Source organism: Palaemon carinicauda, chromosome 40 (genome assembly GCF_036898095.1).
Source record: "Palaemon carinicauda isolate YSFRI2023 chromosome 40, ASM3689809v2, whole genome shotgun sequence".
NCBI lineage: Eukaryota > Metazoa > Arthropoda > Malacostraca > Decapoda > Palaemonidae > Palaemon > Palaemon carinicauda.
The window spans coordinates 18,438,718-18,461,050 of NC_090764.1; the positions used below are offsets into that span (position 1 = coordinate 18,438,718).

General features: G+C 36.6%; 1 protein-coding gene across 2 annotated transcripts in view; it reads right to left on the bottom strand.

The window, feature by feature from the left end:
- Positions 1 to 4,001: 4,001 nt before the first annotated feature.
- The window catches only part of Hmt-1 (ABC transporter ATP-binding protein/permease Hmt-1), a 63,589-nt gene continuing 45,257 nt past the window's right edge, over positions 4,002 to 22,333 (bottom strand). Inside the window, exons 5-16 of one of the 2 annotated variants that reach the window (XM_068363392.1) lie at positions 21,585 to 21,780; positions 20,121 to 20,293; positions 19,712 to 19,842; positions 18,442 to 18,548; positions 17,036 to 17,211; positions 16,451 to 16,732; positions 15,930 to 16,061; positions 14,869 to 15,047; positions 14,193 to 14,307; positions 10,722 to 10,862; positions 7,358 to 7,479; positions 4,002 to 7,145 (exon numbers count right to left, since the gene is read on the bottom strand). In XM_068363392.1, the coding sequence (XP_068219493.1) occupies positions 6,902 to 7,145; positions 7,358 to 7,479; positions 10,722 to 10,862; positions 14,193 to 14,307; positions 14,869 to 15,047; positions 15,930 to 16,061; positions 16,451 to 16,732; positions 17,036 to 17,211; positions 18,442 to 18,548; positions 19,712 to 19,842; positions 20,121 to 20,293; positions 21,585 to 21,780 (1,998 nt within the window). In that variant the 3' untranslated portion in view covers positions 4,002 to 6,901. The remainder of the gene's footprint in view (positions 7,146 to 7,357; positions 7,480 to 10,721; positions 10,863 to 14,192; positions 14,308 to 14,868; positions 15,048 to 15,929; positions 16,062 to 16,450; positions 16,733 to 17,035; positions 17,212 to 18,441; positions 18,549 to 19,711; positions 19,843 to 20,120; positions 20,294 to 21,584; positions 21,781 to 22,333) is intronic. The other variant, XM_068363390.1, reaches the window with a different exon arrangement.

Genomic DNA, 22,333 nt, shown 5'->3' on the forward strand with positions numbered 1-22,333 from the left:
ACGTTTAGGCGAACGAGGAGCAGCAGTTACAAAAAGATCCGGACAAAGATCCTTAAAAATCAGCATGATTTATTTAAAGTCCATAGAGGGCTAAGCAGCTTTAGGCTCCTCTCCGTCTGACAGAGTCCTCAAGGCAATATCAGTAGGAGGGGGAACAGCAACTTCCTCATCTAAAGGAACCTTGTTCGATAATAGCTGAGTCTCAAGCAAGGGAGAGACCTACCGTGGTGGCAATGCTTTACAAGCAGAGTCCACACGCACTGGTGCATAAGTAGCGGACCAAGACGCAACGTCATGTAACTGCTTGACAGTCTGTGAACTGTCAACAACAACAGGTGCGAGAGACCAGGACGCAACGTCATTTAACTGGTTGACAGTCTGTGAACTGTCAACAACAACAGGTGCGTGAGGACGCACAGCGTCCACTCGAGACTGCTTTGACTGCCTAGACTGAGCAGTCAAAACAACTCTAGTATGCGGAGGTTGACGCACAGCGTCAAAACAAGTCAACTCCGATCGTTAGCGAACGTCCTGAACGTCAACAGGAGCATCAGCAAGTGGCCTAACGTCCAAATGTGGCTGAAAATCCACACGAGACCGCATCGAGTGTGGTTCTAAACAACCTGACTGACGTGACTTAGCTACGCCAACGTCAACAGGACGCACAAAGGAACGTTAGGTTGGCTGAAAGCCAGGATCTCGATGAGATAAACGGCTAGGCTCAACGGACTAATCGGCAGAATAGTCTTCCATAAGGGAGGCAAGCTTATTCTGCATGTCTTGCCGTACAACCCATTTAGGATCAACGGAAAAGGTTGCGGTAAGAGACGAGGGTAACGTCTGTGACCGCAAAACCTTGCCAACAAAAAGACTCTCGGAGTCTGTGTTACGCTTTTGTTAGGCGGCGAGCAGTTTTCCGATGACTGCATAGGGTCAGAGCTGTCCTAATGGCTACAACCAGGACGCTGGACCTGTCCTGAAAGGACTGACTTTCGCTTAAGGGTCTCGAAACCTTGTTTCAGGTTTCTTGTGCGAAAAGCCTTCGGATGACGAGGAGAAAAATGTCTCTCTCGCCTTATGGTAGGGGAGATCTTGGTAAGATACCCCCGATACCATAGAGGGAACGTCTGTTCGCTGATCAAGGCCTCTCGAACCCATAAGTCGTACGACATTACTTCTCCCCTGGGCTTGGGAGCTTGCAAGAGGTCCCGGACTAGGTGAACGACAGGCACGAACAGACGAACCCTCGGACGCAACACTGTAACACTTTGCGCAATATCACTTTATCACTACGATTTTCTGTTTTGCACTTATTTCACTGAAATCGAAACTTTTACTGATTTCTACCTGAAGCACGCAATTCTACCCTCATCAAAAGGTAGTAATAGCGAAATCAGTCGTATAATGTAAGCACATTAACACCAGCAAAAAACAGTAAACATCTTTTAAGATAAAAAATTCAGTGGCTGGGGAAGAGACTAAACACTAGTTCATTCAAAACTACGTTTACAATCTCTCACCGTACATTGCCTGGGGACGAGAATAAAACTAAAAACGTTTTATCCTTCTCCCCGTACAGAGACTAGGGACGAGAGTAACACGAGAACAACGTTACCCGCTTGAACGGAACGTTTTCTCTCCTCTCTCTCCCTCCGTCTCTATCTCTCTTTCTCTCTTGATTTCGCACCTAAGAGAAGAGCCCAATTACGTTTCGTCAAAAAAACATGTTATTTGACCAAAGGAAAAAACTGAAAGGTTTTTCAATTAAAAAGTTCCTTTAAAATAGAATTTTAAAACATTTAAGCTTTGAAAGAAGAATGAACAAAACTTCAGAATCGATTTACTCTTTCTGCAAAGTGAAACCGTGATACTCTCTCTCTCTATCGTAACGATAGAGCGCAAACTGCGTAGCATAAATAAACTAAACGTTAGTTCATCTTTGAAAACAGTACGAAGACTATTCAAAGAAAATCTTTCATAAAATATCTATTAAAAAATATTCATTTAAAAAGTTTTAAATCATTAGCTCTTTAAAAGCTATTTACGATTGAAAGGGCTCAACGTTGTTTAACTTCGGTTTCCAAGTTAGGACCGCCTACTCTCAGGAAAGGTCGCATATAAACAAATCATTAAAATTTATTTTTATGATTATTATAAATGGAAAGTTAATCGAAGAGGCCTAATAAAGGCGGTGAGATATAAAATATATAGAGGAAAATCTATAATTTATAACGTGATAAGATAATTGCTAAAAGCCTAAACCCACTTCCGTCTAAGGGAAGGGTCGGCCATTTAAAAGTCAAAGAGAGTCCATACTCTCTTTGTCATCAAATATTAAATCTATCCAAAAACGAGTTCAAGAATTAAGATGAAAATAAAACACCTGCACTGCGAAAGCTCAAACCAAAATGAAGTACTTCACCAAATATGTTGAGAAAACTCCAGGTTCAACAGCGAGTAAAAGTACGTCTTGTCGACACGTCGACAGAGAAGAAATTGAGTCTTTGTTTACATCGAGAGTGGTATCTGGCCGACAGTTGGCGCTGGTGGGCACACCCGCAACCTGTATAGCGATCGCTGGCGAGTTTTTATTGTATGTGTCTGTCGAGCAACAGAGTTGCAGCTATTATATATTCACCGGCTAAGTTAAATATTTAAAATTAGATATTTGAATTATAGGTATAGTACGTAAGTCCTCGGGTTTCGATGATGTCAACTTATGCCATTTCGTGGATACAGACCATTTCCCATAAATCAAAATATTTCAAATCCAAACTTTTTGTCATAAATATGAACAAGCAGACTAGTTCTTGTGTGGGGCGGAAGAAAATTTCTTTTTGTGGTGGAAAGCAAACAACGTAATTTTGCGCCTGAGCAAAGAAAACGGCATCTGAGCGTCATCCCTCAGTTCCTGTGGGTAAGACTTTATGAGTTACTGCCTTTTCTATGCTCTCCTACTAAAATCTAGCTTTAAGCTCTTCACCATGAAGGCTGACAAAGATGGCAGTGCTTCGATAAAGGGAAAGTCATCACCATGAAAGTAAAATTAGACATTGTCCAACAGGCAGAAAAATTTAGAAACACCGACTCGAATGTCGCGATCGTACCTTTAGTAGATGTGAAATCGACTGTAATTTCTTGCTACTATTTAATTTTATAATGCTATTTTATACTTATGTCCTCCATTTTTTTAAGTCTTGGTTACTTTAGTCATCTCTGAGAGTGTTTATATGGCCTACTTTGTGAATTAACGATTGCATTAGCACATGTGAGCGACTTGCATCAAAACTTGAGACACAACACGCACAAACGGATATTCATCGTAAACCGGGAACTTACTGTACAAGTTATCATATTTGTTGGGTTATATATAAAGAATAGAAAACAAAAACAGACCTTTGTCACTCTTTTGCTCTTACCTAAAGTCCACTTGAGGGAACTTGAAGAAAAAACATTTCTTCTAATGAATAGACGAATAATATTCTAACATTAAATTTGTTTCATACACCATAACAATGCTTTTACAGTAACAACTGTAATGTGTTTAGCCTTTGAAGCACTTGTCAGGAGAAGGCCAGGAAAGAGATAAATGACTCGCTTCTGCACAAGAAAAATATGTTTCTAAAAGATACATAATACTGTATCGTGATAATTAAAATAAATTGCTATGCAAAGTTTAAATGAAGCTAGTACTAAAAATTTAGAATGAATGACATTTTAAGCATCTAAAGATACTTTAGAATAAATTTCATGATTATAAATAGTAAAATACTTTTACCAAAATGTGGATTGCAACCACTGCATTATCCTGTATAGCAAAGTTAAGACAGTATTGTCAAACCTGGAAGATTCTTTTGAATTCTTTCTAGATTACAAACCAAAGCTTTTTACACACGCATTAGCTTTCACCTGAAAGGTAATTATTTCCAAATATGATGATTTGTAGAGTAATGTACTTGGAACAAATTCTTGAAGAATGGCACAGAAATGCAACCGGGATGCTGTCAGCTTCCCATTTCACAGGAAATAATTGAAAATTCAAAATTTTATACAATACTTCCAATGTACTCTCATGAAACACTCATCTCTTGGAAACACTTTAATTTGACTATAAGTGACATATATGCTGCACTGTAGATAAATTCTTTCCTTTATGATGATAAAAATGGTTGATCCCCCTCCACTAACTTTTGGATTCTTTTCATAAAAATGAAATGCCCTTATACAAGAGGATACTAAGAAGATTGAATGATAAATTACAGGAGGCTTTTTTACTATAAATAAGCATATTCTTTGAGACAAAATAATATTTGATTAGAAAGTAACATTATACTTTTCATAGACTTGTGAAATCAATCAGGCGTAAAGTAAATAACATCAGCCTTTCTTACAATATGTACCAAGTATTGTTTCAGTAAAGCAAAACATTGGAGTAAGAAAAAATAAAGCCTGCAAATTTCAAAGATGCAAACATTACTTTTTCATGACAATTTGTTGCCAATCTAGGCAGAAACTTCAGTGTAAAAGTGCATGTTCCTTACTAGTAAAATGTGATTAGAAATATAATGCCTCCATTTTGGGAATAACCCTTTTAAACCTAACACATCTTCAATTATTTGGATTTGAAAATGGATACTATAAAGCAAGCCTAATTTTTCTACAGATGCTGAAAGGCTATTTAGGAGTGATAAAATTAGCCCTTGCACTCAACTATCATGCCTAATCAATTGGTGAACATCATTGCACTGTAACTTGGTACATTATAGCTTGTTTTAAATGGTTATGTTGTTGTCAAGGCCATTCTGAAATCATTGCTCCTAAACATTTTTTATGAGAATGAATTATAAGCTTTTTATGGATCAAATGTTGGTGAGATAGCAAGCAAAACAAATAAGGACTTCTTACTACTGTATATCAAATATTTAATAGTGTAAGCCAGGGCTAGTGTTGAGAAGTTCTAGTAACAAAATGAGTATTATCTACAAGTTGTCAAAGAGTTGAAATAACTAAGTGATGATCATCTCCACAACATACTTGCACTATTCTAGCAACATACAGACTGTGCTTGAAAAAAAAGACATCTAACCTCATAAACTTGTTGATCAGTGGTATAGGTTTTACCCTTGAGTGGACCCTAGGTTGCCTTTTGGACAAATCCCCTTCTATATATCTGTATTTCTAAAGGCTTGATAGGTCTTCTGAAGCTTCCACCTGTACCAAACCCCGTGAATTACAAAAAAAAAAAAAAAAAAAAAAAAAGCCAAAGCGAATCATTACTGACCTGTTTCTGTCCTTAGCAGTTTTCTTCAGAACTTTGGTGTTCTTATTGACGTGTCCTCTGATCTTTAAGATTAACATCTGCCCTCCTATTGTCTTCAATTTTTTCACAATAGATTTTCTGATTCTTTTCATTATATACATCCTTCATCCTTTATATACAAAGTGTGGCTGGTTCACTTTTTGCTCTTTGTTATTCGTGTTCAAAATTAAACCACTTGAAGTGTTATCTTTTTTACTAGGATTTATTAATTATTTAATGCCAAAGTTCGTGTTAAAATCAAGACTTCTCATCAAAGCCTTCATCTACTTTTTTCACTTTACTCAACTGTTCTTCCTAAGACAGCATCTCCCAACTTTCTTTACTACAGTAGAATCTAATATTGACAATGACTTCAGTGATTAACTACCCTACATATGCTGAAACAACCAAAGGTGATTAATGAGTGAGACACAGCTGCTGATGATCTTGTCATTTTTACAGCAATTAGAGTATTGCCAACAGAAAGTTTTCCTAAAAGCTTTGGGATTTATATAGGTAAAAGATGAAATGGTAGGGTTCTACTGAATATTGTCCACCAAACAAGAATCTTTCTTACTCTGTTTACAAAAAATCTAAGGAAAAGTAGGCTCAATCAATATCTAAGGCGGTAAAGTTGACATGATATGTAAGTAATTGAAAGATGAGACTGCATGGACCCGAATCTCTTCGTTTTCTCAGTGGTTCAATTGCAATACATTTAGCCCAAGCATCACTTGATCATCCCTTACATTACGCTATCCCTGAAGAACTCCTTAACTGTGCATCAATAAAACTGAGCTGGTATCTAATAGTCTTGAATTTATTACACGTCTTTCTTTTTGAAAGCTCTGTGCATTCTCACAAAACCATTTTGGCAGAGCTCCATGTCTCTTTTCTCCCAGGAGGCATTCCTCATAGCGGTCTCTAAAACCATGAATGGAATTTTTCTAATTTTTAGCCAGGAGACGATTTCAACCAGTCATTGAATAAAAAAAAAAAAAAAGCAAAAGCACTAATAATGAATCCCATATAAATTGATTATCAATAAACCCATTATATGCAGAGCAACCAAACTATTAAACAATTTCACACTAAACATAAAACAGTTACGATGAATATGATCAATTATATCCGATACAAACATAGAAATAGCAACGATTCAAATGCGAATATGCTCCTTAACTACACGACTTTTTCATGGCTAACCGATGCTTTATTAGTATACAACTTGAAATTTTTAACTCGTCTTTCTGTGTAGATTGTGCTTGCTTTACTTAAATACACCGATACATACTGTTAACCATAACAACCTCTGCTGCCTGCAGCAGTTTTTCCACAAAACTAAAGATCAATGAAATGCAGTTCTTAGAAGCCAAGCCTTTCATGACTATCCTGATCAGAGTCATTCTGTCGCAGAAAAATTAAATATTTATTAATAAAATTCCCCTTTGTTCATTCTACTTTTAAGTGACAACACATCTATGTGTGTCTTTGGCTAAACTTACTTACTACTGTATAGATAATGTACATATATGGAAGTTCCTAAATCACAATTTAAGTATATTCCTTATATACAAATCTTTAGATAATTTTCCACTAATATTATGACTTTTCATCCTCCTGCTTAGCTGTAGAAGGTTTTTCGGTAGACGGTTTTTCGCTAGATGGTTTTTCGCTAGATGGTTTTTCACTAGATGGTTTGTCGCACGGCACTTCGGGTGTCGTCTCGGCTACAGCAGCTGCACCCTCTTCGGTAGGTATACTGCTCTCTGCATTATTATTAGCTTCTAGCTGTTGTTGCCACATATTACTATATATTCCCCCCGAGCCAAGTAACTCTTCATGCCTGAAAAGTATGTGTACTCTAGAAACAACAAATGGTTTATAGCATCAACTATAATCAATATCATACTAATGACATAATAATAAATATATCTTTCGCAAATAGAAAAATTTCCTGATCAATTATACAGCTACTTAATTGAAGAAAAAGAAATATTAAAGAGCATGAGTTACAGTCAGACACTAGTATGTATTTAGTTATATTTTACTACTTGCCTTCCTCTTTCAACGATTTCTCCTTCCCTTAGTACAAGGATAATGTCAGCATTTATGACTGTAGAAAGGCGATGAGCCACCACAACTGTTGTCCGATCTTTACATACCTTTTGTAAGGCCGCCTGATTAAAGAAAAAAAATTATATCAATCTGGCAGAGGTCATTGGTATAAATGTATTGAATCATTAGGGTAATTTTATATCTATTCTTCAAGCATACAAGGAAAGCGGCACACCTCACGACAAAGTAGTTAGAAACAATTCCTTTTATGGATATAGAAGGTAATCCATAGTCCCCATCACATGCTCTTCAATAATTATCAGAATGAGTGGTGTGGAGGCTTACTTAGACATGAACTGTACTGGAGTGAGAAAAACAGGCACACTTAGATTTAATCTGCACCAGAGTGAGAAGAAACAGGCTCACTTAGATTTAAACTGCACCAGTGAAAAAAAAAAAAAGCATACTTAGATTTAAACTGCACCAGTGAGAAAAACAGGCTCACTCAGATTTAAATTGCACCAGAGTGAGAAAAACAAGCTTACTTAGATTTAAAATGCACCAGAGAGAGAAAAACAAGCTTACTTAGATTTAAACTACACCAGAGTGAGAAAAACAGGCTTACTTTGATTTAAATGCACCAGAGTGAGAAAAACAGCTTACTTATATTTAAACTGCACCAGAGTGAGAAAAACAGGCTCACTTAGATTAAACTGCACCAGAGTGAGAAAAACAAGCTTACTTAGATTTAAACTGCACCAGAGTGAGAAAAACAATCAGCCTCTTAGATTTGATGGTAATGAAAAGTAAGCATTTACATTAGAATGAAAAATTCTGCACAGTAAACATGCTCAGCATTCCCTGACCCATTTTTATCAATATATATTTAGATTGCCATCTCAAGGGCCTATTCCAAAAAAAATTGTATGGACAAACCTGGCCATTTTGATCATGTGACATAAGCAATAAAAAGTCAGTACAATTATCTGGTCAAAAAGGGACTTCTAGCCAATATCTATAAAGTATCTTATCTGGTACTTACTGATGCCTGATTATATCTTATCAATGAACAGTGCACTTAACCATGACCCTCCCCCATCTCTATTTCATGAGACTTCATACTTTTTGTTATTCTCCATCCACTTACTCATACATTTTGTCCAGGTGAAAAGAATGGTGTATGTTAGGAAGTAAGGAAGAAAACAGAATGGAACAAAACGATAAAATTTTTTAATATAACCATGAAAGTAGAAAGTAATAAATATCCTTCTGAACAGGATAAACAACCCTACCCTAATTTCTATCAGAAGCTTAAGTAAAAAAATGAGTTTTTCATGCAAAATTTTTACTTATGAGTACCTAATACTCTTAACCCTTTTAGCTCCAAGGTATGTTGAACTTTCAAACACATTTTGCTATATCTTTCTTTTAAATTGCTCTAACAACCTTAATTTTTATCATAGAGAGGTCAGGTTGGTCTCATTCTCTTGGAAAATGCCTGAAGTTTCTCATAAAGTTATCAAAAATATGCAAAAACATGTAAATAACAGTGTTTTGCAAGAACGTACCGCTACGTCCATTGGGGTGTTTACTAGTCTTCATAAATCTTAGACAAACTGTTCTTTACTCAAGATAAATCATCTGCAGATATGACTTTCAGATCTTGGAGTTCTGAGACTCAATTTTTTCGTAGTCTGGACAATCAGTTGAGAAAATTGTGGGGTTAAGTGCATGAATTATCGAATATGAGTACAGAACAGTAATTTGTTTGAGCTAGATATGAAAATCTTTTAAGTAATTTGTATTTTTCCTAGCTATTCCAAACTTTCATTATTTTAAAATACGGAATATCTTAAGAGGAATTCGTTAACGGCATGTGGTGAGTAAGGGTGAGTATCCCCCCCACAAAAAAAAAGAGAGAGAGAGAGAGAGAGAGAGAGAGAGAGAGAGAGAGAGAGAGAGAGAGAGAGAGAGAGGAGAGAGAGAGAGAGAGAGAGAGAGTGGTGAGTGAGGGTGAGTATCCCCCCCCCGAGAGAGTGAGAGTGAGAGAGAGAGAGAGAGAGAGAGAGAGAGATCAGATTTATTGATAAATAAATAATGTTATATTTCATGTTTTACTATATCTTCATATAACATATATAGAATCAGATGTATCTGTTTGAAGGGAGAAAGAGTGAGCTTTCCCAAGAGATGAATCACATAATATTTAAAACTTTAGGTGTATTTGACCAAGTCCTTTGCCACTTGCATCACCAAGGGAGACATTGGCATTGGGGAACCTACCTGAAAGACCTAAGGAAGCCCAAACGTTCCTTAGGTTACACTCATCTTCAGCGGAATCCATAAATGAAGAGTCACCAACATCTGATGGGAACCCTACACACTACCAGAACCTGAAAAGCCTGCCAACGTAGCTAAGAGAGTTCCTTGCTCCTGACGCATACTATCTGGGGACTGAGTCAGGGCCATAAGAATAAGAGCGGCAGTGGCAGACATGCTCAATGAGTGGAAAGAAAAAGCAACGTTCTCTTCATCTCTCTAATAGATTACACCTATTATTGTACTGTATAGGAAGCCTAGCAGTACCAGCTGAACTCGGTTGAGTCCCTTGTCAGGCTGGGTAGAGGTCCCCTTTTTGTTTTGTTTCATTTGTTGATGTCGGCTACCCCCCAAAATTGGCGGAAGTGCCTTGGTATACGTATGTATAGGAAGCCATGAACTACATTGGGGATGCAATCATGCCCCTAACAAGGACAGAGATTGTGTGGATCTTCAACCTATTTAACAAAAATCTTATGTAAAGTCCAGCCTTTTTCGCATGAACGAGTTTCCTACTTCACACCTATAGCAATAAATAGCCAGCATTCACTTCCTGATAGAAAACTGAAATGAAAAGACTGTTTATTGGAACCAAAAACCTATGTGAAGACCTTTGGACAAGTGGGGGCAGGATGGGGTGGGACTCCTTGCCCTTGCTTACCACAAGTCATTTAACTACATCATTAAACGATTTCAACATATATTGCAGCTAGCAATGAAAACATATTCCCTACTTAAAGGACAAAAGGCTTGTACATGCATCGGAACAAACTGCTGTACAGTTGGCTGAATTTTAATAGTACAAGCTCAACATTTAACATAAAGGTAAAGTATATGGTGGAATAAATATTTATCATTGAAACACCAAATGCATTCAAACGTATTAAATTTGATATCACAGCATAAAAAATAAAAAAAACAGCAAAACTAACTGAAATGATGAAAGCAGTAAGAATAGAAATCAAATTATAATTGAATAAATGATCCAGAATTATCCTAAAAGAGTTCACAAATTTTGCTTCTCAAACCTTGGCAAGACACTCACCTGAATATTTCGTTCAGTCTGCGTATCCAGCGCACTTGTAGCTTCATCAAGCAGAATGAACGCTGGATTCTTTAATATTGTTCGGGCAATAGCCACACGCTGCTTTTCACCACCACTTAATTTCAAACCTCGCTCTCCAACCTATGATACAGAAATATAATAGTTAGGACTACTATGCATGTGAAAAAAAGTTGAAAAATATAAATTTCAGATGAATGAAGCATTATATGAAAGAGACTCTCCATCTAAACAATAATATATCCTATCCTTCATCGTAGACATTTGACTCCCCTCAGCAAGGTAAAGTGAGGTTACATTTTAATTTATTTCACGTGATTACTTTCTATATTTAAGCATTTCAGTATCATTGTAGTATTCAAATTATTTCATACAACTCTATCAATGTACAGCATGTCATATACAGTGGAACCTCTACATCCGAACGTATCTACATCCGAATTTTCCAACATCCGAAGTAAAATTCGAGCAAATTTTTGACTCTACACCCGAATTTTATTTCGACACACGAAGTAGCAATTTTCGTCGTACCGGTTGTATCCGAATTTTTCGACACGCGAAGTACAATTCGAACACGTTCCGACTCTACACCCGAATGTTTTTTTCGACACCCGAAGTAAACAATACTCGTACGCGTAGTCGGTGCTCATAGCGCCTGAAGTGTTTTTTATTTCCGCCGATAGAAGGCAGCACATCGACCTCGGAGGGACACTCAATTAGCGCGGCTTGGGTCAGTCCTCTGTTCTCGTCGGCTTCGTGCGGTTGTGCTCTTTGCGTTCTGATATTAACTGTGATTTAATCGTGATTTTTTACGTGCATCCATTAACGATAATTTACGTAAATCATGGGTCCAAAAAGGCTTAGTTTTGCCAGTGGTAGTGGTGAGAAAAGGAAGAAGGAAATACTTTCTTTAGAAGTTAAGCAGGAAATTATTGAAAAACATGAGCGTGGCATCCGCGTGAGTGAACTTGCTAAACAGTATGGCCGTAATATGTCGACGATCTCGACAATCCTTAAACAGAAGGAAGCTATTAAAGCAGTGAAACCTTCTAAGGGGATCACTATAATTTCCAAACGCCGTACCCCTATCATAGAAGAGATGGAACGACTTCTACTAGTGTGGATTAAGGATAGAGAGATCGTTGGCGACACCATCACCGAAACCGTTATCTGCGAGAAGGCGCACGCCATCTTTACGGACTTGAAGGAGGAGAGCTCTGGGGGTGATGCTGGGGAGAGTTCAACCGAGCCTTCCTCAGATGATTTCAAGGCATCTCGTGGCTGGTTCGAGAAATTTAAGAAACGGTCCGGGATTCATTCAGTTGTTCGCCACAGAGAGGCTGCTAGTGCGGACACAAAGGCTGCAGCTGACTTTGTTAAGAAATTCGAAAATATCGTAAAGGAAGAAGGCTACGTAGAGCAGTAGGTGTTCAATTGTTTTGGAAGAAGATGCCGAGTCGAACCTACATCACTGCTGAAGAGAAGAAATTGCCTGGGCATAAGCCAATGAAGGATCGGTTGACTCTTGCTCTATGTGCCAACGCTAGTGGGGACTTTAAAGTCAAGCCCTTGCTTGTTTACCATTCGGAGAACCCTAGGGCCTTTAAAGCACACAACGTCGATAAGGATCAGCTTCATGTTTTCTGGCGATCCAACTCGAAGGCCTGGGTCACTAGGCAATTCTTTGTGCAATGGGTAAACCAAGTTTTCGGTCCTTCTGTGAAGAAGTATCTTCATGAGCAGAAATTGCCTTTAAAGTGCCTGCTATGCCTTGACAATGCACCCGCTCACCCCCCCCGGACTTGAAGATGATATCTTCGATGAATTCAAGTTCATAAAGGTGCTGTATCTTCCACCAAATACCACCTCTATCCTCCAGCCCATGGACCAGCAAGTCATCTCTAATTTTAAGAAGCTGTACACCAAGCACTTATTCAAGCAGTGCTTTAATGTCACGCAAAGCACCAACTTAACTTTGCGTGAATTTTGGAGGGGCCACTTCAATATCGTGCACTGCTTAAAGATCATTGATCAGGCTTGGGTGGGATTAACTCGACGGACCCTCAATTCTGCATGGAAGAAGCTGTGGCCTGATGCAGTTTCTCCCCGAGCTTTCGAGGGTTTTGACCCCGAACCTGATCCTGTGGTCGGTGCAGCGGAAGCCGTAGAGGAAATCGTCTCCCTTGGCAAGTCCATGGGTCTGGAGGTCAACGCAGATGACGTTACGGAACTCGTCGCCGAACATCACGACGAACTGACGACGGATGAGCTCAAGGAACTCCATGCTATGTCGGAGCACATGAGTGATGACGAGGAAGAGAGCGAGGAGGTAGAACATGTGTTAGGTTCAGCGCAAATAAAAGAGGTGTTAGGAAAATATCAAGACGTGGTCGACTTCATCGACAAATACCATCCAAAGAAATTGCAGGTTTGTCGTGTAGTTTCTCAATTCGATGATGTTTGCCTAACGCACTTTCGAAACATTCTGAAAAGCCGTACCAAGCAATTATCTATCGATGCTTTCTTTAAAAAAACTGCGAAGCGAACTCGCGATGAAGAGGATGTAAGTGAACCGAAGAAAACGGCAAAGAGTGAAGAGGAAGAAAGTGAAACACAGAAAACGGAAAAGAGTGAAGCAAAAGAAATTCAGTCAATTTTAAATGTAAGTGATAGTGATTAAAATTACGTAATCATCAAAAAGAAAAAAAGAAAATGTAAAAAAAAAATATAAAATATAAAAAAAAAAAAAAAAATAAGCTAAGTTATGTTAAAGTTCACTTAGTGTAAGTTAGAATAAGTTACGGTAGTGTTACGTTTATCGTAGTTAACCTCTCTACCTCCTCGCCGTCCGTCCGTCTCCTCTCTCCTCTCTGCGTAGCGAAGACGAACAACACCTGCGCTGGAGTTTCTAAGGTAAAGTGACGCTAAAAACCCGTTTCTTATTTATCATTTTTTGCTAATTCTTCTTATTTACATGTCTATTCTTCTTATTTACATGTCTATTATCTAATTTAGTGTTCATTATTCTCATGGGAAAATTATGTGTAGTGGTTTATTAAGAAGTTATCATAGGTTTTTGGGCTCAACCACGGATTAATCCTATTTCAATGTATTCTTATGGGAAAATTCGTTTCGACATCCGAACAATTTCTACATCCGAAGTTGGTTCTGGAACGGATTAAATTCGTATGTAGAGGTTCCACTGTACTTCTTATTGCCGAGGAAACATTATTTCTTTTTCCATCACTTCTTAAGCGAAAATTTGTTTTGTGCTCTTATAAGTCTTGACTGGTAAGAATCTAAGGTTCTGGAACCAATTATGAATGCATACTGAGGTACCACGTTTATATGCAGAAAATTTAATTACTCAACTCTGCAAATGAAAAGCACAAGTCAAAAACCTAAAGACAGGTATTTCAGGCAAAAAAAAAAACCACTATAAATGGAACAAACCTTTGTATCGTACTGTTCTGGGAATGTTAAAATCTTATCATGTATATCTGCGTGTTTAGCAGCATCTTTCACATCTGCATCCGGCGCTGTTACTTTACCATAGTGAATGTTGTAACTGAAAGGAATAACCATGCATTAGTCATAAGAAAATTTAGTGAATACAGCCTTAAAAGAGTAAGATTCTCTTTTTAAATCTGTTGTCATGAGAGAGAGAGAGAGAGAGAGAGAGAGAGAGAGAGAGAGAGAGAGAGAGAGAGAGAGAGAGAGAGAGAGAGAGATTGGATCTAGTGAACACATCCTTATAATTGTAGGATTTTTTAAAAATCTGTTGTATTAAAGAGAGAGAGAGAGAGAGAGAGAGAGAGAGAGAGAGAGAGAGAGAGAGAGAGAGAGAGAGAGAGAGAGAGAGAGATTGGATCTAGTGAACACATCCTTGTAATTGTAGGATTTTTTTAAAATCTGTTGTCATAACGAGAGAGAGAGAGAGAGAGAGAGAGAGAGAGAGAGAGAGAGTACAAACTGGATCTAGATTTAAATAAATTTATGTTATCACTTATGTAATAATCATTAAAGGGAATGACAAAACTATGCTCCAGCATCAAAATCACAATAGAAATAAGTTTATTTTCCACAACTATTTCAGAAAGCAATCCAAAGTAAATCAACAATTACTTACAAAATAGAGTCATTGAAAAGCACTGTATCTTGGGGAACAACACCTATGGCTTGGCGTACAGAATTCTGCTTGTAATTTCTGATATCCAGGTTATCCACAAACACCGCACCATCAACGACGTCATAGAAACGGAAAATAAGCCTCATGATGGTGCTTTTGCCACTCCCTGTTGGCCCGACCTATAAATAAAAGTAAATGCTTAATACATCAACCATTACAGAATTTAACTGCTTAATAAATATGAACTTCATTTAATTCTCCAATGAAAAAGAAATCTAAATGTCCCCTCCCCATGTCCTGACGGGACATGAGGCAACTTCGTGTCAAATTACACAGAGATAGGATTAAGAAGGTCCCAAACTGGTTTGAGACTGACTAGTATGGTCTTTATCACATGGTTTGTGAGATGACAAAGACCACAGAACCCCCAATCACTAAAAAGTTTATAATGAAGAGCCTGAACCTCTCCTACTCTCTTGCCAATGCAGAAAAGAGAGACAGTCTTGAGGACCATCACACCCCTGAACCTAAGTCCCATGACTGGTCAAACCACATGAGGCTCCCTTCGAGCATTATCTAACCCCGATAAGGCAGGATCCACAAAATGCAAGGAGCTGCCTATTCTACAATTCTCTTGCTGAAATAGGAAAGCAATAGTCTTGAGGAAAATACCCCATGATACCCTCCACAGAATATAAGAAGAGTGCATTCGAGGCCAGAGAATGAGGATATTTCACCCCGGGACCCAAGTCTCAGGGTAGGCAAGACTGCTTCTCAGTTGAGAAGATTTAAGTACAATATATCAATAGCTACTACTATCTATACATAATAAATTAACAACACTAGACTTGATTCCACCACAATCTAGTCTTATAAAGTTATCTTTAAAAAATATGGTTTAAAATTTGTAAGATCATACATACACTACTTTAAAAAAAATAAAACGCTTATGAACTTAACTCCTTTTACATATGCATATCTACTAAGAAAGCTTTAATAACTAAGTATATATTTCAGACATCAAAAGTAATATATAAACAAAATCTACTGAATTAACTTACAATAGCTACGGTTTGGCCAGGTTCAACCACAAAAGAGATATTCTTTAAAATTGGCCTATCAGGAGAATAGTGGAAAGTAACATCCTTAAATTCAATTCGTCCTTGAGGTACCAACAGCAGCTGAGCATCATCCTAGTAAGAAAAAAATATAAGATGTGTTAAATCATGTTTTCGGTGTAAAAGATACAAATTTACACTTTACAGATTACAGAAAGTGCCTCAAAATTTGATACTTCTATATTCTTACGATCTTGAAAATGCTAACATCTTATACTATTCTTATACATTCATTCATATAAAAAATAAAATTATATTACGGTTTAGTGTTAACCTAAGGATAAGGCATATTTGAATATCAAGGTAATTGAACTATGAATAAGTATACAGTGTTCAAATTGTAATTGAAAGTTTCCTCAAGCAAATAGATGTTGGCACTGAAACTGTAACAATATACTATTATAAATAATGTTAGCAATCAAACTAGCAATATCATTCAAATGTTCAAACATACTCATGCCTACCTTATCCAATATTTCTTCTTTTTCTTCCAACAACTCAAACATGTTCTCCATATCTATGAAGTTCTGTTGAATCATTCGGTAGTAAGTACCAAACCAGTTTAAGGGTGTGTATAACTGCATGATATAAGTGGCAAAGAGGACATAGTCTCCAACAGTGAGGCCCTTGTCATATGCCACCATCCAAGCTGCCAGCATAGAACCTGCCAACAAACCTCCATTGATGATGAAATTCTGAATAGTGTTCAGGAAGCACAATGATGCATTGGAACTCCACTCCTCGCGCTGTAAAAGATAAGATATAAATTTGTTAGCATTAACGTTAGCTGATGCTGTTTTTCTTGGCGAAACTAAGGTGTCGGGAGAAAAATTTGTTAACCACGAATGAGGATAACTGTGCTTAATAGGCTTATCAAAATATGAACCAGGCATTAAAATTCCTATCCTTGATGTTAAACCAACATAGGCCTTCACATGATTCATGTGGCACTTACATAAAAATATTTGACATCAAATAAAAACATATAAAATACATAACTAGGAAATAAATCATTGATTCATATAAAAAAGAAAGTGTTTATTACAGACCTGATAAATCAATACTGCTTCTCTATATCTGTCAACCTCATATTCCTCAGCACCATAATACTTTACTGTTTCAAAATTCAGGAGGGAATCTACACCTCTTGTTCTCTGTTCGTTGTCAGCCAGGTTCATCTTCCGGCGAAACTTGGTTCTCCATTCAGTCAACCCAATAGTAAAACCTGAAATCAACAGAAAAACTGAAGCACAGCAAACTTTCTACCAATTATAGATGCAAATTACAAAAAAAAAAAAAAAAAATATGGTACTATAATTTCAAAATAGATTTTTACTCAATTTTATGCTCAGAGAAAAAGGAAGAGAAACTTAGACCTTTCAAAACTCTAATATAAAAAAAAAATTAAATTCTAAAATAACCTCAGTATACAATATTTTCAAATACTGTATCTATCTTCCCATATGAAAATGAAAGTTCTACTTATTCAACTACCTGATTAGAAAGATCATTCCACAACTTGGCCAAAGCTGGAATAAAACTTCTAGAATACCATGTAGTATTGAGCTTCATGATAGAGAATACCTAAACATTATCTCTGAAACTAGAAGTTCGAAGACTGAACAGGATTTGGAAACTACCGAAGGATACGCAAATCCATCCATCCATATACCAAGGCACCTCCCCCAATTTTGGGGGGTAGCCGACACCAACAATGAAACAAAACAAAAAGGGGACCTCTACTCTCCATGTTCCTTCAGCCTAATCAGGGACCCAACCGAGTTCAGCTGGTACTGCTAGGGTGCCACAGCCCAACCTCCCACATTTCCACCACAGATGAAGCTTCATAATGCTGACTCCCGAAGGATACGCAAATAGAAAATTATTTCTCAAAGCATTTCCTGGATATAGCCTGAACAAAATGCGAACAAAGTAAAATTCGTAAAGGTATATACTATATGTAAATTAACTTTATGTTTGAATAATCATAGTAGTAAGATATCAGCTGAACATCATTAAAAATTAAAAACTATAAGTGAACAATTTGTCTCCATACATAAAAACAAAATCTAAGCACAACACTGTCCCCGGAACAAGACACAAAGAGAAGGTCAAACATGATTACCGAGAAATAATTCCCTTGAACAATCTACACAGTGCTGTACTAACAAATCTAGAAAAGACATTTAAAAAATTATACAAAATTGAATATCAAAATCTGAAGCAGTCTGCAAGATGAGAAGACTGAATACAAGCTGATGCTGGCTTGCCACGATGGGATTTTTTTCCATTAGTTCCCAGACGTTGCAGTGGAAGGTAACAAAACGGGAAATCTTTTAGTATTTTTGGGGAGGCAACGTTAATATGTCAGCTTTGACAACAAATCAATATGAACATCAGGGGAGGGTTATACAAATAATAAAATTCAAAGAAGAAAGAAAAGAATGGAACTCACCTAAGTATATTGCCATAGTAATGAAAACAATGATACCGAACCAGTAGTTGAAAGCAGCAGTGAAGTATACAATTGCAATAACGATATCAATCACAGTTGGAGCAATGCTGAAATAAAAAATGCAATATCAATAAAAACAAAGAATCCTGTCCTACCAATTATACTGTACTTATATCATATTTGGTATGGCACACAATTAACAGATAAGTATTCTCAAAATACATCTGGAAAATACATAACAACAACAACATACGTCAAGTTAAGCTACCCTCTTAGAATAAAATCATTGTTGTCCTTTTAATATTATTACCATCACAGGGTAAACTATAACCCTATTTGGAAAAGCAGGATACTATAAGCCCAAGGGCTCCAACAGGGAAAAATAACCCAGTGAGGAAAGGAAATAAGGAATTAATAAACAAAAAGAGAAGTAATAAACATCAAAATAAAATATCTTAAAACCAGTAAACAACATTGAATTAGATCTTTCATATATAAACTATAAATACTTCAAAAAATAAGAGGAAGAGAAATAAGATAGAACAGCATGCTTGAGTGTATCCTCAAGCAAGAGAACTATAATCCAAGACAGTGGAAGACCATGGTATAGAGGCTATGGCACTAACCACAAGAACAATGGTTTGATTTCGGAGTGCCCTTCTCCTAGAAGAGCTGCTTACCATAGTTAAAGTCTCTTTTCTACCCTTACCAAGAGGAGAGTAGCCCCCTAACAATTACAGAGAAGAGCATTAGGCCAATGATTATTACAACAAAATATCCTACTTTACTACTCAAAACTATATACACTGTACTGTACCTACATTTTCATTTGGTGACAAAATTAATGAAATAAAAATAGTCTCCCATGGCATAGTCCCACTCTCACCTATAATTTTCAAACATATCCATCAATAACATTTCAGACGACTTACAATGAAAATGAACCTTTCATCTTCATCTAGATGTGAATTTTCTTGACAATATTCTTTCCAAACTATATGAATCCAATGAGAAAAACCTAAGCATATGTTTGGATCCATAGCCAAAACATTAGCCATATAAAATTCTAATCTACTCTTCTAGCTTCAAAGAACTCTACACAAAACTTAATTGAAACCTAACACTATCTCTTTGAACCTATTCCAGATTGAATTCTAACAAAAACCCTTTGAATGACATCCAATGCTGAAATATCAATGGAACCTCTTTCAACGATAGATCTAGGATAACTTTATTTTTTGGTTTGAACAAAATAAAAAATAAAACTTACTTAAATACAATATAAGAGAGTAGGGAATTGATTGAGCTGGTACCACGGTCCATCACTCTTAAGACTTCTCCAGTCTTGCGTCCCAAGTGCCATCTCAAGGACAGATTATGGAGATGGGAAAAGAGTTGGAGCTGTTTCATGAAAAAAAAGAAAGAAAAAGTCTTAAAATATGAAGTGGCTCATATCAAGTGTTTAATTACTTCTAAATAATTTGTTTATTAAACTATTTTTTCTAAAAACCACATTAATTACAATTTTTAACAATTATTTTGTATAATGAAAGCAAAATTCAATGAAAAAAATAGCATAAATTTCAATAAAACAAATTCTACTAAAAAAATTGAGTGAAAATTGATATTGCACGAAGAATAACTACACAAAACCAAATTAACACTGACTAATACAACACCTGTACTTCCCGACTCGTGTACTGCTGCACTGATATCCAGAGGAGGGAACGTGCATTATTAAGTAGGCCCATTCCTCCGGTACCCCCACCTTGCAGAAACTTGAGAGCACTGTAAATGAGTACATAGTCCCAGCAAAAATAGGGCGTGCCACCACTTCCTCCAAGGCCATCAACTGGAAGAAATATGTACAAATACAGTGATTCGGAACTAAAAAAAAAGGCCATAAACTAACTAACAGTCTTTTGGAGGTAATGATGGAGGAAACAAAATATAACCTAATTTTAAAATCATATCACATTTAAACCAACTTGATATATCCAACCTTATAGAAATTAAAATACATTGTTTACCAGCATTATGGAATAATTAGTAATCTAATTGTTTTACCTTTCATAAAGATTAAAAGCCTCCTTTTAGTATCATATCAAAACTCCCAACCAAACCACAGTAGTTTTGAAGAACAATATGAGAGAAAACTGTATGGCACCTATTCGAAAACAAATCAGGTATAAATGACTTAAATAACCCATGCATTACTATTGACCTAGAATCCTAAAATCATGAACTAAACAAACTTTATTTAAATACTGTTTGGTTAAATTGATTTGGTACCCCACTATACACCATTGATCACTATGTTCACAGACCACTGACTAGTACCTGGTCCAGATCAATCAAAGGTCAGATAATGCATTTGTGTTCCTGACCTGGTCATTCTTCTTTCTCTTATTCCAATTGCACTTAGCAACCTTGATTCTGATACCTGAAGGCTTTGATATAGAAGAATCTGATACCTTAGGAGACTTACCTTTGTACTCAAAGTAATAAAAGAGAAGTATATAAAGCTTTGAGAAGCAAAATTGTATCCTCTACTGCACTGAGATAGAGTATATAATTTTTCAACGGACGTAAAATCTTATTTGACCTTTAATCTAGGAGACTTTCTTGACCTTAATATCCACCAAAAATGTTGAATATCATCCCCATGAATGAAAATGTGGAGCTTGAAGTCTTAATATTCGAAGATAATAAGTTTGAAAGTGCTTTAAAACCTTTTAAACTTAACTGACATACAAACACATCAAAGTTTCACAGACAGTAAATTCAATTAATAGATGACATCGGACACCAAAAGTGAGACATGAAAATTAAAATAAGGCTATATTTCTGATGAAATACATGTGACACTACAAAATTTGACATTATTCTTTGCACCCATAATATGGAGCTTTTAAAGTGCAAGACAAATCTATATTATTGTAGTGTATGTAAAAATCTTAAAGAATACCCCTTGGTATTACTAAATTCCAGACAGTTTTCACAAATTAAGTGACGGGCTGCCAACACTAAAGCCCTTGTTTAACATAAGGTGCGGCATCGAACATAAATGAAGGTCGACAAATACTAAAATATCAACAAAAATTAACAGAAGAATGTAAAAAAATCTGAATCAAGTTACTTACCTATCAACTTGTAGTAAATGGGAACAAATAAATTTGCAGCTCGGCCTATGAGTAAGAGTATGATGCAAAGGATAACGTTCAGCTGCAAGAGGAAGCTCTTCTTTGGCCAGATAAAGGGCATCAGCACTCGTAACTTTTTCCATACGTTGCGCCATGTTGATGCTGTGATGTTATTACGATTTTCTGACTGCGCATTCTGTTCGAATGATAAAAAATATAAATTTACAATAATAAGGGATTTTGACGAAGGAAAAATCTATTTCTGGGCGAGGAACCTGTGTCGCCCAGAACTGAACGACACTTCGTAGTAACGGGTGATTTTGAGGAGGGAGAAGTCTAATTGGAAAGGGACCTCTGGTAGTGGTATCACTCGCCCCAGTTTTAATACTGACACCCTTTAGGGGTGAGCGAGCTGGGTATATTCCTGGCATTCCATGCAACTTTTTTCTCTGGTATATTTAGCAGTATTTATACCTTTGAAATGGTGCTTTAAGGAGCATTTCACGGAGCGACACAGGTTGAGCCCAGAAATATACTTTTAATAGGTCAAATATAATTTTTTAATCAGTAAAGATGTAATTACTACAAAAAATTAAATTAAATATTTCTATAAACAAATGAGCTATCAAAATGTACTCATACGTCTCACTTGACATCACAATAATAGCCTTACAGTCTAATCATTGGCAAAGTCGTGTAACCACAGCAATATTGTTTTGATAGGATTAATGTTTTGCAATTTCATCACC